Source organism: Vespa mandarinia, chromosome 12 (genome assembly GCF_050613455.1).
Source record: "Vespa mandarinia isolate Hongniang chromosome 12, ASM5061345v1, whole genome shotgun sequence".
Lineage (NCBI taxonomy): Eukaryota > Metazoa > Arthropoda > Insecta > Hymenoptera > Vespidae > Vespa > Vespa mandarinia.
The window spans coordinates 409,915-427,446 of NC_140821.1; the positions used below are offsets into that span (position 1 = coordinate 409,915).

At 43.1% G+C, this 17,532-nt stretch overlaps 1 protein-coding gene across 7 annotated transcripts in view; it reads right to left on the reverse strand.

Annotated features, from left to right (window-relative positions):
- Nucleotides 1-17,532, reverse strand: part of ssh (Protein phosphatase Slingshot) — a 69,060-nt gene that overhangs the window by 11,611 nt on the left and 39,917 nt on the right. For 5 of the 7 annotated variants that reach the window (XM_035882642.2, XM_035882640.2, XM_085660640.1 and 2 more), the window contains 2 exons: nt 9,325-9,503; nt 7,530-7,595 (listed from right to left, as the gene is read on the reverse strand). In XM_035882642.2, the coding sequence (XP_035738535.2) occupies nt 7,530-7,595; nt 9,325-9,503 (245 nt within the window). Of the gene's footprint in view, nt 1-247; nt 397-5,876; nt 6,008-7,529; nt 7,596-9,324; nt 9,504-17,532 lie in introns of those variants that run through there. The other 2 variants (XM_035882648.2, XM_035882647.2) reach the window with 2 other exon arrangements.

Genomic DNA, 17,532 nt, shown 5'->3' on the forward strand with positions numbered 1-17,532 from the left:
TAAGATCACGGCCAATAAAGAAAAACAACCTGGTTTCATAAACTCGCTTCACGTATTCGTCGTATAAAGTTAATTTACCTACTTCGTTCGAATGCCAGAAAACGTTAGAAATGACTTTAGCAATATTTCCAATGATAAAAGTTGTATCATGGCACGAAGATGAAATAGATTTCTAATCGGGGAATTCCTATTGGCCTTTGATGTTCTATATTGCTAAGGGAAAAACCGTGAGATAAAATGGACTCACCTGGCAGGTGCTACGAAAGAAAACGTAATTCGGAAGCGAAATTTCGTTTTCCTTGAAAAATCAAGAATCCAAAGGATCACCATTGGTAAGACAAAGAGGATCACCGTCGTATAAGCGCAATCACGCGACAACATTTTCTTGCTTTCCGTCCCTTTATCTTTTCTCTCTTTTCGTCCTACTGCTCAAACAGGCTGATGTCCGACCTTGCGAGCTATTCTCGTCAAGGTCATCGGATCGACCCTACGATCGTACGTATATATCGTCATGTCTCTCTTTTTCTCTCTTTTTTTTCTCTCTCTCTCTCTCTCCTCCTTTCCGTCTGCGAGAAGGAGCGAGAAGGCTATAGGACCGTAAGTCATACGACTTCAGGATTCAGGCCTTAGGACCGTCAAGGTCATAGGACCCTACCGATCCGAGATAAAGAGTTACTTTTTCTTTTTTCCTTATACCGCGGCCAACCTGTACTAGACTTATCTTATTCTCTTTAGCACGCTTTTTCCTCCTTCTTTCCTTCACTTTTCAAACAAAATTCCCTTCTCGCTCTTCTCTTCTCTCTTTTTCTTTCTTATTTTATTTCATTTTATTTTATTTATATCCTTTTTATATCCTTTTTTTACTTGGAAAATCTCTAAATTCTTTCCTGCGAACAGTTGAAACAAAGATGCAGAGGAAAAAGTACACGCAGCGATTCTTCTCGGAAGGAACGAAACGAAAAGTCTTTCGTCGAAGTGTACACCGGCGTGAGCCACGTTTTACTGAAGAAGAGGAGAGAGAGAGAGAGAGAGAGAGAGAGAGAGAGAGAGAGAGAGAGACCGATGATTCGATGATGAGAATAGTACGCGCGAGACCAAAAAGCCGACGGTAAAGAACGCGTTAGAAGTGGGGATGGTGACAGAAGAGGAGCCATATTTAGTATTGCCTTGCGAGCTTCGACTCGATTTTTTGAGCGATTTATAAGAAAGTCTTTTGCAACGTTCGATTTAATGATAGTAAAGTCTGAAAAATCGCATAATAGGCGCGGGCAAGGCAAGAAAAGGCACGTCTTCGTCAGACTTTTGCTCGTAATTTACTTTCGGTTGGATAAAAAACGAAGGTAATTACTTGTTGATGTTGTTAGCTATCCGCACGCGCTAAACTCTCCACGTTAAACACACTTTCTCTCTCGGTACTCGAGGGACAGAGAGCGCGTTATACATAAAGGCAGGACAAGGAGATTATCTCGGATCAACTATTCTACTATTTACAAGCTTGGCGCGTGAATTGCGGCACGCAACTTGCATAGAGATTAGGATCGTTCGTTGTATATGCACCGCGTCGTCGTTGTCCTCGACTATCTCGAATATAACTAGAAACTAGTTTGTCCGAGGAAGAACAGAAACGTCGACGACCGTATGAACAAGCCGTTTTATGGATTTTCGAGCTAAGCGAGATGTCTAAATTTACCTTGGATCGTCGTCTCGCTCGACTGATCGAAATCAACCGATAAGGTAAAAATTGCAATTACGTCGCCGCTCTCTTTTTCCAGAGACGACGCGCGAGAGAGAAAGATCGTATCTACTCCTGATAAAGAGGTTTATTTCGAGAAGAAGAAAAATTCCAATCCCAAGGCATTCCTCGAATTCTTTTCCGCCTAAAACCAAGGGGATAAGAATAAAATTGCAATTACACAGCATTTTTTTTCCCCAAAGCCTTTAATTATCCCCAAAATATCGGCTCCTTTCTCTCTCTCTCTCTCTCTCTCGTTCTCTGTCTCTGTCTTTGCAAATCGAGAGGCGCACAGCCACCATTCGAGAGATTCGAAAGCGATTCGAGACAATCGTCGCCGATGGCATTCGCCGCGACTTGGGATGCTTCACGCTTCGACACGCAACTACCTAAGGCATCGCTAACTTTCCCTGGAAAGATAAAACTACATATATCTGCGTTTCATTTCGATAGAAACCGTTGAGTAAGATTCTCTCGATACTCGAATTATAGGAGGAGCCGCGTTGGTATAAACGTTTCATCCGACAAAATATACGTTTCCGTTTCGCGATGAACCGTTATACTAGCTTATCTTCTAATAACATCTTCCAATGCTTCTAATAATTTCGAAAGCTATTTCCACTAAACTAACGACGTCATCGACTGCTAATAAAATTTCTTCCGAATAGAATCTTAAAGACGACGAATCCTATTATCCTAATATTATTGATTTTCGTTAATAGGTCAACGTTCCTTGCCCCGGCGATAGAGAGAGAGAGAGAGAGAGAGAGAGAAAAGCCTTTTTGAGGAATCTCACAGCATCGCGAGATCAACCGCGAACGAGTCTCGTTCGGTTGAAATCCATTAGAATCGTCGCGTTAAAACGTTTAAAAGGGAAAGTACGTGGAGATGGAAAGATCGAAGGCGTTTCGAATCCCACGAGACACGGTCTGACCCTGTTACACCATATCCCCGGCGAACGATAAATCAGCTCGACGAAGAAGAAGGAATCCTCGCGAGCGAGTCATCGCGCCGGAATAACGAGGGAAAAAGATTCTCTTCGCTGATTTGGAATGAACGAGATCTTTCGTGGACGACGATTCTTCGCGATTCTTCCTCGCGATTCTTTGAGATCTCGTCTTCGGCGAGAGCCCGAAGAGATTGAATCAGGGATGAAACTTCCTATGCGTGTCTCTATTTCTCCGTCTCTTTTTCTCGAAAGGAGGAAGACGACCTAGTCAAGCTACCGGTATAATGAGATAACGGTCAGCTTTCGAGCCGGAACCGATTCTAGTCGACGGTCCGCGACCCTTTTGTCGTCGTTCGTTACGCAAGAGCGCGGACGAGGCCCTCCGCGAGGAGTGAAAGAAGAAGAAGAAGGAGAAGAAGAAGAAAAGAGTAGGAGTCTCCGATGACTCATCTCTCGCTTCGGAAAGATAGATGGACAGATAGATGGATGGATGGATGGATGGATGGATGGATGGATGGATAGGATAGATAGAAAGATAGATAGATAGATAGATAGATGGATAGATGGATAGATAGATAGATAGATAGATAGATAGATAGATAGATAGATAAATAGATAGAGAGAGGGAGAGAGAGAGAGAGAGAGAGATCTTGGCGATAATTACTATACGATGATACGCAGGATTCTTCCGAGACACGCGTGAATGATCGTTCCTTCGAACTCTACTGGTACGTACGTATTTTTCAAATAAACGCTTCGATTCCGAGCGGATGAGTTTCAAATGTATCGTCGTTGCCTCTGGCAACTATTATCGTCTACGTTTTGTACGTAGATAACGACGAGAGAAGAGGCGAGACTCTCTTATCTATCGACGCCTCTTTCTCTTTTTCCCTTTATCGTTTCGATATTCAACACGAGTTTAATTCGTCCATTCGAATAAAATTCGATGTTTCTGTTTTTCTTATTAAATTAACGAACCAACGTCGGAACGTTATAATGATTTATCTACGTATAGGCGATTTGCACGTTTAGTTTACCAAGCGGAACTTTAGACGTGCGAGAGAAACGTTATCGGAGTGGGAGAAGACAAAGAGCCGGTCCAAGAGTGGAACAGAGAGGAAAGCAAGATAGGAGATATTCTTGAAGCTCGGAAGCTGACAGTGACGAGGGAACAAAGTTATCGGGTGTGCTATTCGCTCGAGGCCGATTGGAATGGATCCTCGTTTCAATACACGGAAGTTCTTTGACAAGTTCGCGACGATATTTTATGAAAATATAATACATACGTCATTATACACTTCAATTTGATTATTTTCATATAAAAATTGCTATTTAGTGTCGCAAAAAAGAAGAAAAAAAAAAAAAAAAGAAAAGAAGAAAAAGAAGACGAGAAAAAACAGATTGTAAATCAAAGGGCTCGCGTTAGGAGCTACCCACGCGTACGTAGGTATCTGGGCACGCTCGATGAACGGGAGAATGCTGCGGGATCGTATCGCGATTTTGCGGTCTTATCATCGGTATCGAAGGTGTCATATCGAAGTCGTGCCTTCGTCGTTCGACTGGAAACCGGTTCATCAGACTCTAGCAAAGTTCATTGATTCTCGCTGATCCGCGAACGCTTCCTGCTCCTTCGCCGTGCCGGTTAAACGAGCGCACGCCCGTCTCCTTATTCTCTTTTCTACCGGCTAATGAGGCAGAAAGATTAGAAGATGAAGAGAACGCGTAAGAGGGACGAGAGTCGAGTTCCTCCGATTAAAATATACGCATAGATTAGGTATAGGTATTATATGTACGTATAAGCGTGTATTCGTCGATTGGACGAGGATAAATTTCCGTAGATCGAACGAAGGAATATTCTTATCGTTCACCACGCCCAACGACACAGCTCACCACGGTGACCTGGAAAAGCAGCCTGCCCGACATCTTTTATGTCCCTCCGCGAAAGAACAAAAACCAGTTCGTGGAGAAACGCGACCTAAAGTGCGACTGGCCACGTTCCCCCTCCCCCACCCTTCTCTCTCTCTCTCTCTCTCTCTCTCTCTCTCTCTCTCTCTCTCTCTCTCGATGCTTTATTACTTCAGCAAGGAACGAGTAATCGCGCATTAAATTTCTCCCAACGAAAAGTCCATTTCGTTTTATCGGGCAATCTTTGCGGATTTTCGAAGCCCCGTAATCGTCGTCGTCTTAGGTTGCCTTTCAAACTTAACCTCGTTTCTAGAAATTCGTTGCCCATAGAATAAAAGTGACGAGACGTGGGACGATGGGAATCGATGGTCTTCTTTCGAGCGATAATTGCCTTTAAAGCGGTAATTACCTCTTCGAACACGCCGAGCGCCGGTAGACGCAACACAACCGTTAATTGCTTACATTGTTCTCGACGTTCGTCGCTACGACCCACATATTTCTATCTCTTTCTTTCTCCTTCGTTCTCTCAAACGAGTCCGAAAGCAGAATCGTACTACCGATCGTTTTCCCTTCCTACTGAAATCGAATGTGTGTGTGTGTGTGTGTGTGTATGTACATGCGTGCGTGTGTATATACACGTGCACGAGAGAGCATCGGGCTAAGAGAATAATCGGAAACGTAATAAATTCGTTCGTTTCTTGCGATCTACTGTTCCACATTCGGAGAACGATATTTGCGGTCGAGTTTAGACCTCTTGGTATCGTTTTTTCAATATTTTCTCAAGTACGTGGGAAAATTCGACAAAGTGACCATGCGTCGCGACGCGCCCATAAATGGTGCGGGCGATAGTCCATGGTCGCTCGCGACCCCACCACGATGATGATGGTCGAGAGCAACGAGGCTTCTCCAAAAATAGGACGACGACAACGACAGCTCTCAGACGACGCCGACGAAGACGACGACGACGACGACGACGACGACGAGTCGAAACGTTTGCAAATTATTTCACGCAATTTTCAAGAGGAAGCTGAGATTGGAATACGAGACATTTCCTATACACCTATAGTGTAAAATCGATCTCTAACGATTCTCAAATTGACCTCACCCATCGAAAGGTCTTTGTTTTTGTAAAAATCATTATATATATATACATATATATATATCCCCGTTTCTCTCTCCTTCCCTCTCTCTCTCTCTCTCTCTCTCTCTCTCTCTCTCTCCTTCTCTCTTTCTCTATTTATAGACGGGGACACACCGTTCAAAAGCCAGTACACATCGAAGCTAACGAACCTGAATTCTTTGAGCTTCGTCTTCTCGCGCGAAAAGCACAATGCCCTTCCTCGTCGAATCCTCCCCGTGTATTTCGGATCCCGGAAGTCGGAACGAATTCTTCTCGATGAAGGCATTCTTTGCCGATGACCGAGCCTCTCTATAATCTCGAGCGTAAGATTAGATGACCGAAAAGTTCGCTTACGAGATGTAATAGGGAAAGGAAGGGGAGAAAAAACGAAAAAAAGAAAAAAAGAAAATGTTAATCTCGTTAACGAGACTCTCGTTTCTCTTTAACGTTTGAACCCAATCGAGAATCGATCGTACGAATCGCGAGACAATTAGAACGAAGAGCGTACTGGTAACGCGTGGGAAGACGCGTCCGTTGTTTTCACTGACACTCGGAGAGAGAAGTCTCTAAAGCGAGCGGAAGAGGTTGGGCAGTCAAGAAAGTTCTCCGTGGCGTCCAGTCGTGAAGACAATCGGGATACATATGCCGACCAATTAAAGCCACGGCCCACGTTAGATTTTTCCCTTCTCTTCTGATTCTTCCGCTTCGATAACCTCCACCCCCGCCATATTCTATCTTACGATACGTTTTCCGAAACATTATCTTACCTTCGAAAATGTACCTAAATATTTCGAGTATGAAAACTCTGTTGCACATTTGACTCAGCCTGTATATATAATAAGAAGATATTACACGCCCACGGCATGATATCTTCGTCGTAATAAGGCTTAATTCCTACCGGACGAATTAAAAGAAAAAAAAAAAAAAAATAAATGAATAAATAAATAAAAAAAAAAGAAAGAGATAACTCGTTTAACATCCCTTTTCCTTGATTGGCCTTGGCTACTTCAAATTTATCTACAAATTTCCCCCCGACGGTTGAATTTCGTTTAGAAAGGAAGAAAAAAGGAGGAAATTAAAAAAAAAAAAAAAGAAAACAAAAAAAAAAAAGAAAACAAAAGAGAAAAGAAGAGAAAAGAAACGCCTTTGCGCTTTTGTTCGTGCTATCAATGAACTCTACCCACGTGCCTGGCCTTTCCTCTTTCGAGAATCTCTTAACGCGTATGTAGGTGTCTCGTCGTTCTCACCTCGCTCGGTCTACGTATAATTGTACGCGGTATTATCTCTTTAGCCACGGTCATCGAATCTAACGCGAGCCGTGTCCAACCGAGATGGAACGATTTCTAAGAAATGACTTTTATTTCCTTCCGGCTTTTAAACTCGGAATTTCTTTTGAAAAATATGCTCTTCAAAGGTGTGCGTACGAGAAGCAGTCCGTAGAAGCGTCTGCTAGTCGTCTGGTTCCTGTCTACTATCGTCGCTCGTTAATTGCACCGTCCTATCTACCGGTCATGCTTATTACCGTCCGCGACAATGGCCAAGGTGCAAGGATAATCGCGTTATCGGTTAAACGTTTACAGTCTCGCGCGAACTCTCATTAAAACACAACGGCTCGTTAATTCGATTTCTGATCGTAACGAGAGTTACGCCGAGTTAACGCTTTTTCTTTCTTATTTCGAACGATATTTTTCTTTCCTTTTTTTTTGTTTCTTTTTTTTTTGCGATTCGTGTATTTGTAAAATACCATCGGATTAGATTAGAAAATATTTGTAATTCAAGGAGGAAATAAATAATCATCACTGATTATTATTAGAAAGACTTACCACATGGCTTGAACAGAGACCGGCTTGAAGATGTGCTGTCGACCGCAAACGCTGACGCTGAAGCCCCTGTAACAGAGAAAAACGAATCCGGAAGTGAGATATTTGCGTGTCTTCGAGCAAAGTCGACCTTATGGAATAGAGGGTGACTCGATCGATCGTCGTCGACGTCGTCGTCGTCGTCGTCGTCGTCGTCGTCGTCGTCGTCGTCGTCGTCGTCGTCGTCGTCGTCGTCGTCGTCGTCGTCGTCGTCGTCGTCGCATCTACTCGATGCTATTTTATATTGACACGAAACGGTCCTCTCTAGAACAGCCGGTTTTGTAGTTAGCTTGCTGCTATTTCGAGAAGCATACCGACTTGCTCGCGCTACTTCAACATTTTAGACGATGCACGAGCTTCGATACGCCTCTCGGTATTACGCAATAACGATGCAAAAAAAATGCACGTGACACGCGAGAACGATCGAAAGATTTGTTCCTTTGTTCTCTTCGTTAATTCAAACGTTAATTACGCTTTAAGCAAAAGAATGAAGAAGATTCGTCGATCGACCCTTTCGTTCGGTCGCTCGATCGATCTGTTTCTCAAGAAAGAATAAATAAACGAATGACGCAAATTTCATTGCAATGAAATGCATTTTTCTTATTCCCATTTCAATATGAGCTCTCGTTCGACAGCGATATCTCCCATTAAAATCACAAAGTGGAAGAAACAGTACGACGAGGAGTCGTCGTTAGCGTGCACGCACGAGCAAGGAAACAACAATGCCCGTTGAGAAAATTCGCGGTTATTATCTTACCGTCGATGAGCGACATTTCCTAGCGGATCGCGACTAGTCGTTCTCTCGCGATCGTGATCCGAATGCCGCAATTTCGGTCTAAGAACCGTGTTACGCTCGCTCTCCTGACGTACTTTCTTTCGTAACAACGCAAGGGGAAGTCGTGGCATGGGCGTATTTCGGAACACAAATACGAACGGAAGGAAAATCTACTTCTTCCCGATCATTCTAAGCAATTTCTTTCTCTCTGAATAATTCTCGTTCAATTAGTTACTGAAATTAATTAACGTCCGTATTTCGCGATGGTATAATCAGAGAGATCCTCGAATAATAGAGACCGAAACAGAAAAAATGCTCTTTCTTTTCGATGCGCGAGAAGAGAAAAGAAAAAATGAAAGATAAGGAAGAAAAAAAAAAAATTGCAGGATCGCACCGTTATCGTCTCGATCTTCCTCTCTCTCTCTCTCTCGGTAAGTACGTACCGAACACGACCGGTCTTCTTCTCAGTTAACTTCGTAATATTCTCTCCGCCGATTACAGTTAACCCCTTGGCAGGCGAGAGGATTCCAGGAACAAATTTGATCGCGCATCTTTGGCCGAAGGGCGCGGAATTTCGAACGGTAATAAGAGCCGTCCGTTAAACGCGGTTAACAAAGAACGAACGCGAATTCCTTTTCTCGGAAAGAAGAGAAGACCGAATATCCCTTTCTAAGCTCTTGAATTTATCCATTGACTTCTGGCTTGCGACCTTCGAGGCTGACCTTGGTGTTCACCTGTCAAGTACCTTGCCCCTTACTTACCTTACGGTAACGCGCTCCATTTCCCTATGCCCGCATACGAGAACGAGAGAACGCCGTTGACCTTCGCGCTAGCCTCGCGAGCAACACTCGGTAGCCAAACGAGCCGGCCATTATTTTCTTTCCACTTTGAGCACGAACGTACATCCACTTTCTTGAGACCGATCAACGTCAACGATTATAATAACGGATCGGAGATAAATAGAATTAAGAGAAATTGACTTACCCATCGCCGTCTAAAGTAATGGCAGTATCGGCTAGAACTCGAAGGACAAGACCAACGGTTGCTCTGGCATGACAATCGATACCGAGTAGGCAACTTTCCTCGGCATCCTGTCGGCCTGTACAGGATACCACGACGAGATATCTCGTTCTTCCTGGATGTACCGACTCCAGTTTCACCGCCTGGAACAACAAACGCCGACATTTTTCTTTATTTTTTCCGATAAAAATTTTCTAAGGAAAATCTTTCAGCGAGCTATTAAGAATTTTTTCGAGAGGCTTCCCTCATCTTTCGAATCGCGCGTAGAATTTTACGTTACATGGTCGTCGTCGTCGTCGTCGTCGTCGTCGTCGTCGTCGTCGTCGTCGTCGTCGTTGACGTCGTTGGCGCATAGTAAAAGTCGTCTTTAAAGGTCGACGACACGACACGATGCAAGACAAGATGCAAGACGTTGGCGTCTGGGTGAAGTGAAATTGCACAACAACCACAAATCACCGTGTTACTTCCTTCCTTCGTCCTATTCCCTCTGTTCCTTCCAATTAAACTTTTTTTTTCCTCTCTTGGATCTTGACGACTATCGGTCGTTTACTTTCATCGATAGCAAGATTTATTTTACTCAAAGAGTGGGGAGGGGAGAGAGAGAGAGAGAGAGAGAGAGAGAGAGAAAGTCATATCCTGTCTCTCTCATATTTTTCCATTTGACATTCTATGTAATAGCTAAGAAAGTTACTAATAAATGATAATCTCTTTCTCTCTCTCTCTCCTCTTTACCGGCCATTTTTCTTTTTATCTTATTCTCGAGATATTCCGTAAATTGTTTCCCGGTTTCTTTCGCCATCCAAGATAATTGCAGAGGACGAAGAAGGAAGAAGTCGTATCGCTTGCAGACTCGATCATTCGCGTAATAAGTCGGAAGATATCGCATAAAGAAGGCTTTGATTGGTCTCGGTGCGAGCGTAACTCGACTCGGTGAACGACTTCTTCGAGAATATTTTCACGAACGCGATGGCGAAATAAGAGGCAGGTGCGGAAAATCGTTATCGGTTTACTTGGAACGAAACCTTCGATAAATGACTCATATATTTCTCTTTCTTTCTCTCTCTCTTCCCTCCCTCCCCCCCCCCACATCTATCTCTTTCTATCATACTACTTCCTTCAAGAGGAATTTCAACGTAGGAAAAAAATCATCGACCGAGCACGTACGATTATTACGCGATTGTGTACATATATAATCCGTTTTAAATTTATACCATGATAATATCTATACGGCTAATTTCTTTACCTATGTACGTATATAGGTATATACGTAGATACGTTATGAAATATCGCTCGTAGAGTAGAGGAAATCAAGAAATTGTTGTTCGAAATGAAACGAAACGGACTCGAAGACACGTGAAAGTTCGAGTCGGTTTTAATAGAGAGATATGGGTCTATACTCGTTTAAAGAGTAGAAAGGATAGTTAAAGAAAAAAGAAGAAATAATAAAAATAGGTTAGATTAATAATCTCTTGAAACGTTCCCTCTTACGCAAGTCGAATAACCGAGTCGTAGTTTAGCGAACGAAGCGATCGAACGTTCTAAACGTTTTAAACGACGTTGGTCGATGATTTCATTCGATGTTACGGTTTCTCGAGAGGCTTTAGCATTTAAGAGAGAGAGAGAGAGATGGAGAGAGAGAGAGAGAGAGAAAAAGACAGCATGGAAGATAAAGGCAAAGACGGATATTCCACTTCGCGATTCACCTTTTATCGTTTAAGGAGAGGCTCGTCGTACTCGTATTTATTCCCTCCATAATTACTTCTCCTATCACGCTCGTTTAACTCGCGGAGAGTGCTATAGAACGATTCGGGTCAACGATTTGCAGATGAACGCGCTCGGATAAAATCATTGACGACTATCTTTTGCGCTTGTTAAACTCGAATGATTTTTTTCTGCTCGGTCGGTCACAAATTTCCTTTCTTACTGACGTTTAAAAGAGGGAGAGAGGAGAGAGAAGGGAAACAAAATAAAGAAAAAAAACTTGCAGCGAGATGAGAGTGATCGTTGGTTCGGAGAGGATGCAGAAACTAGTCGGGGACACGGTGGACTGCTTGCGTCCAGCCGCATGGATAACGTTCCTTCGAGTTCTCCGATTACAACAGCGCAATTAGGCGCGAACGATTCTCAGGTGCGGCTCTAAAGAGAGAGGGAGAGAGAGAGAGAGAGAGGAAGAGAGAGCGAGCGAGCGAGCGAGAGAGAGAGAGAGAGAGAGAGAGAGAGAGAGAGAGAGATGAAACCAACACCTTCTTCAAACGTATTCCTCCACTTTTTCTCGACGTTCCAATAAAGTGGTAGACATTTTTCTGTAACGAGAGAGTCGATATTAATAGCTTTTAATATCTCGAGAAAACAATAAAAAAAAAGAGACAAAAAAGGAGCACGAAATAAATTATCTCCGGCACGAGAGAGAGGCGTTATAGGAAAGGAAGAAGTATGATTTCTCGCGCGAGGGAGCGTCGACCCGACGATTTCCTTTTTAATCCTCTTGGAGAGCCTCGGGAAAGCGTTTTCCTGATTGTCGATTAATGACGCGCGATTGTAAACGAAGACACGAAAGCAGGATATGATAATAAGACATAGGCGCGTCCTAAATGGAAAAACAAAGAGGGTGTAAAAAAGGAGAAGAGGGAAGGACGAAAGAAAAAAGGCAATAGGAACGGAAAGATAATGACGTAGGGCGAAAGCTAGCTCGATGGAATAAGTTCTATCGACAATGACGCCGGTCGTGAACGTCGGTCGAGAAAAGGGAAAGGCGGAAAAAGCCGTTAATTTGGCACTCCTCTTGCCTCCTATCGGACGGCAGCCAGAGTTATTAATTAAAATAATCGGAAATCGTTTCCTGCCATTTTTATTACCTCTCTCGCCGCCTTCTTATCGTATTTCTCCATTTAAAGAAAGATTTGGTGAGAGCTGTATGTATCTCTCTGACTCACGCCGGTAGTTGGATAACGATTGCGTCTCGGTTTCTTTACGAAGAAAAACGAAGAAAATTAATCGAATTAATAGGAATACACGTACGCGCGCGCGTAAGTCTACGAAGAGAAGGAAAGTGGAAATGAAAGTTAACAAAGTTTCTTCCGCGGTGGACGCACCGATTATGGGATAATTAATAGAAACGATCTCACTTATATCAAGCAACAATGTTAAAAGGAGGAAGAGGGAGGGGGGGGAGGTATACGCTTCCACTTCCGGGCCTGGTAATTACGCGCACTTAACCCCGTTAAACGATTAATTAGCTGGCTCTTTATGGGACACCATATGAAACATATTTCATTTCCTCCGACGATGGCGATTGGCTTAAGCACCACGCTAAGATAACAAAGAAATCCCTCGAAGGAAATGGCGCAAAATTTATGTCTCTCTCTTTTCTTTTTTCTTTCTTACCGGGAAGATTACGTGAACAACAAGGATATAATAATCGTGGCTCAAGTTCAAGTGAGATTTCTCCGTGAGATGAACATCACGCAGAAAGATCACCACCACCACTGGTTGTTACGTGACAGTAACGAGAAACTTCGATCTCACTTTGATCGAAAGTAAACGTCATCGATTCATCGATCATAGTTCTTTTGAAAACTTTCTGCCGTCTGATTGTTTCCGATCGATTATTTTATCAAAGTTACGAAAGGCGCGTTTTGAAAAAACCCTAGCGACTCGTTGTAAAAGATAATTATAATTTTGTTATTTTTCTAAATTACATAGGCTTAAGATAAGAGTGGCTATAAATTAGGCAAGTGAAAGTTTGGTAACTGCCATTAACCATAACTCTCTCGGAGTAATTCGACTAACGTTGACTGCCTCGGCTCTCCTTTACCGCACTCCCCAATTAACAACAATCGCTGTTAAAACACACATAGTAGTAGATAAATAATAAGGAGATTTCGCTGGACGAGATCTCTCGAAAGTCATAAAGATAATTATTCTCTTCGTTCATCGCGACACGTGTACGAGCCGTGTAAAATTTTCTCCAAATTGGATATCTCGTTATAAATTATAAATCAAGTTCGAAGGAAGAACGATCGCTTTTTTCTCGGTTACAAAAAAAAAAAAAAAAGAAAAAGAAAAAAAAAGAGGGAATCGAATAAAGAACAAAAACAAAAAAGAACTCTTCGTCTTTTTCATAGAATCGAACGATTTATGTATACACACAAAGCAAAGTATTGTCTCGTGGCGAGATACGTCAGATCGATATCTCTCGATGCTTATACACGATCTAGCGTTTCTCTCTTGGCGAACGTAAGTTCGCTAAGGTATCGAACGTTACGTGCATAATCGTATGACATAGAGCGACCCACTTACATAGATACATACATGCATAGGTATATACGTACATAGATGCATACGCTTGTTTCGCCGATAGACGTGCGCCTTGTAACGATGGAGATATATGAAACACGTGTCTGTGTACCGAGATATCGAGATACAAGATCGCGAGGAGACTCATACAGCCTGTCTCTATCCATCCTTCTTCTCTCTCCCGCCCTCCCTCCCCCTTTTCTAGTTTCCTTTATGCGTCTGGATCGAGGCAGAGTCTACTGTTATCGACCGTTATCGATTGTACAAAAAAAAAAAAAAAAAAAAAAAAAAAAAAAGAAGATAAATAAATAAAGATAAAAAAGAAAAGAAAAGAAAAAAGAAAAAAGAAAAGGAAACGTTGTAATCCTTCATTCGCAAAGATTTTCATGGGTTGCAACGAGAACACTTTGCTCGACCACCCTGATGATGAAGCCTAGCTAACCGAGTCCATTCAATACCGAAGGACTCGACGCGATGGCATTTTATCCGCCGTAAAAGTGGCTCGTTACACGCCCACGAGATAATCGAGTCATCGAACGGTCCACGGAAAAGAAGAAAGAAGAAGCTTCATCCTACGTGTCGGAGCTGTCGCCGAGAGAGAGAGAGAGAGAGAGAGAGAGAGAGAGAGAGAGAGAGAGAGAGAGAGAGGGAGGGAGAGGGAGGGAGAGAGAGAGGAGTTCGCAAAGAGCCCGGGGCGTAACTCGCAGTTAGAGCCGAGGACGATAACATCTCCAGACGGTCATTCCTCCTATACTCAGACGGTGGTACTCGAGGAGAGCTCAGGAGCGTGCATCAACAAGGAGCAAGATGAGGATGACGAAGAAGATGCAGAAGCAGAGGAAGAAGAAAACAAGGATGACGAGCGACGACGAGCGACGACGAATATCTTTTTCTTCTTTTTACGCTCTACCCTCGGGTGACCTTGAACAGGGCCGGCCGAGATTTAACATCGCTCGAGTTAGCCAAGGTCACGTTGATCTTCTCGTCGGAAAGAGATAGAAGGAGGAGAATCGGTCCTCCTAGTCGTGCGGTTTGCAACCTCGCGCGGATATAAAGCGTACGAAGAGAAGCACGTCGAGTGTCACTCGACGTCGAGTTGAAGAACTCGAGGTGAGTTTCGTCGAGTCACATTCGACATTGAATTACCGAGCTGACCGGTTTTGCAATGTCACGTTTCGCTTCCACAGCCTAGATTGATCTTATTTCGAGAGTTGAAATAATTCTCTTGATAACCACGTAGACAGGAAATTATACATAATTCTTCAGAAAGATGAAAGATCGAAAGAATAAGTAAAAAAAGAAAAAGAAAAAGAAAAAGAAAAAGAAAAAAAAAAAAAGAAAAAGGAAAGAAAAAGCCTTCCTTCGTCACGATATTCCTAAGATGATCCTCTGGTGTCACGAGAGTCTCACGAGTTGCAACGTGAATCCCGTCCACGTGAAAGTGATCCTCGTAGGTACGCGGCGAACGTTCGAGCTTCGACGAAGAAGAACGTAACGGATAATAAAACGGTGATATAGAATTGACGAGACCGATTATAACCTCGTTGTTAACTCCCAACGTCTAATTAACGAATATTCCAATGACCCACTTTCCATTCTGACCAATCTATTCCCTAACGACCGCACACTATAACGTCTACCGATTAGACAATAAAATCTGAAAGGAGTTTCAAAGACGAATCGATGGAGCGTATTAAAAGCGAGCAGCGAAATGATATATTTCTAATTAATTAACGAATAGAAGAAGAAGAACAACGCATCTAAGATGATCCACTTTTCACGCGCGGTGCACGGCGATTCGATTTGCGATATCTCCTTGAGAAGGAAGTAGGTAAGAAAACGTTCGTCGAAAAATCTTTGTGCTAGAGACGAAAGGAAACGAGACGACCTTGAGGAGGTGTTCTCCCCTCGACTTGGTACCGGTTTGTGGGCGTCTCGTATGAGCTTCCGTGCGAGGTACGACCGTTCGAGTCTTTTATCGATCCTTCGAAGAAAGCCCTTAAAAAGTCGAACGTTTGACGATGCTGCTGACTCAACGCGAGCTTCTTCCACCAAATATGGATCCTATGCGTTCTCTCGAGAGCGGCTCTCTCCTTTCGAAGAGCAATGCAAAGCGGAGAGAGAGAGAGAGAGAGAGAGAGAGAGAGAGAGAGAGAGAGAGAGAGAGAGAGAGAGAGAGAGAGAGAGAGAGAGAGAGAGAGAGAGAGTTTTATTTTCTCGTAAAAAACGCGTTTCTTTAGAAGATCGAGAACACTTTGGGCGTTAAAAAACAATTAAATTGGTCGAGAGAGCGAAAGAGAGAGAGAGAGAGAGAGAGAATTTGCGTGTTATTTTTGTGCCGAATCACTGGAAGGAAGTGAATCACGGCCAGAGCTCGTTGACTACTCAGGTAGATCTGGAAAGATTCTCTTCTTTCTTTCTTCCCTTTTTTCTTTCTTTCTACTTTTTTTTTTCTTTTTTTTTTTTTTTCTTTTTTAACAAGAAGCAAGACGAAAAGCAGGCAGCCTCCTTCGAGGCTCCCTCTGAAATGCAAACAATGACGCATCGAGGTCGCGATTTTTCAGATCCCAAGTGAAATTATTCTTTTCTCGTAAGAAGACCGAGTTCAACGTACTCCTCGCGAACTCGTTTGTTGTTACAAGAAACGCTTAAACCGAAATTGCTACCGAGAAAGAGAAAAAGTAGAAAGAAGAAATCGTTGCAAAGTTGCATTGTTTCGTAACGAGAATGTTATATGTACGTATAGAAACGATATGAGATTAAAAAATGAAAGGTAATGTGATTTTAATTCTTAAGTTGTACACTTGTGACGATCACGCGCGATTGCTCTCGAGACTCTCGACCTTGATCGTTAACAAAATGCACTCTTGTATCTCCATTCGTCATCATCATCCACTTGTAGGTCTCCCTTTTAACACGAATCTCAACGAGATTAGTCCGATCGTTTTTTGCTCTACGAAAAACGCGCGATTAGAAAAGGCAAACTAGTGCCAGTCGTCTTCGTTGGTAGCTAAACTTTGATGATTAAAAAGAAAAAGAGTCTTTCGTCGAACTCGAAAGGGCTTTGAACTTTCCCATGGCGATCCAATTACACGCAGAGCGATGTCGAAGAGTTGGCGTTCACGCGATTGGCTTACCGCAGACATCCGCCCGTTTTCGATCCGAAAGAAATCGAAGAGGAATAAACTTAGTCCTCTTATACCAAAACTGATTTTCAATTCGAAATAGTATTTTTCTTTGTCGAGATTTCTTTTCGAGAGATTTTCTTTGCGTTCGAACGTAAACGACGAAATCTACAAATCGCATCGCGATGAAAACGAAACCAGTCGACTAAATACTGGTTTGAAAAAGCAGTTTGAAACGACGGGGCAAGATAAAAGACAATCGTAAAGAATCTACTCGGTTAGTAGGAGGAAAGTACGAAAACGAGAGGATATTTCAGGCGTTCAACCAAGTATGCCCATTGTTCCACTCTCTTTGGAACGTCGAAAGGTGTCGCGTGAACCCTTTCCCCTCCTACCCCAGGCTTAACTCCTTAGCTCGTTTCGAACCAGTTTTCCAAGCGTGGAGAGGCCGCCGCAACGACGGTTAAGGAGCAGCGGAGAAAGAAAGGATACGAGGAGAGCGGAGCTACTTGTTCTGTAGCGGCCCTTTCGAAAGTGGAGCAAGTTTATCGGATGTCGCTCGTTCCTTGTATTCTCGCGAGTAAGCCGAGTAGCGCGCGCGTTTCGGGATCACCCTCTATTACCGACTAACTTATAATAATATACACTTCGTTGCTGGAACATTCCTACGAGAGTCATCTTTAATATCTCTCGAGGTTGATAACGGGACTGTTGTTTTTTAGAAAAGGCCATCGCTAGAGAAAGCGATCCA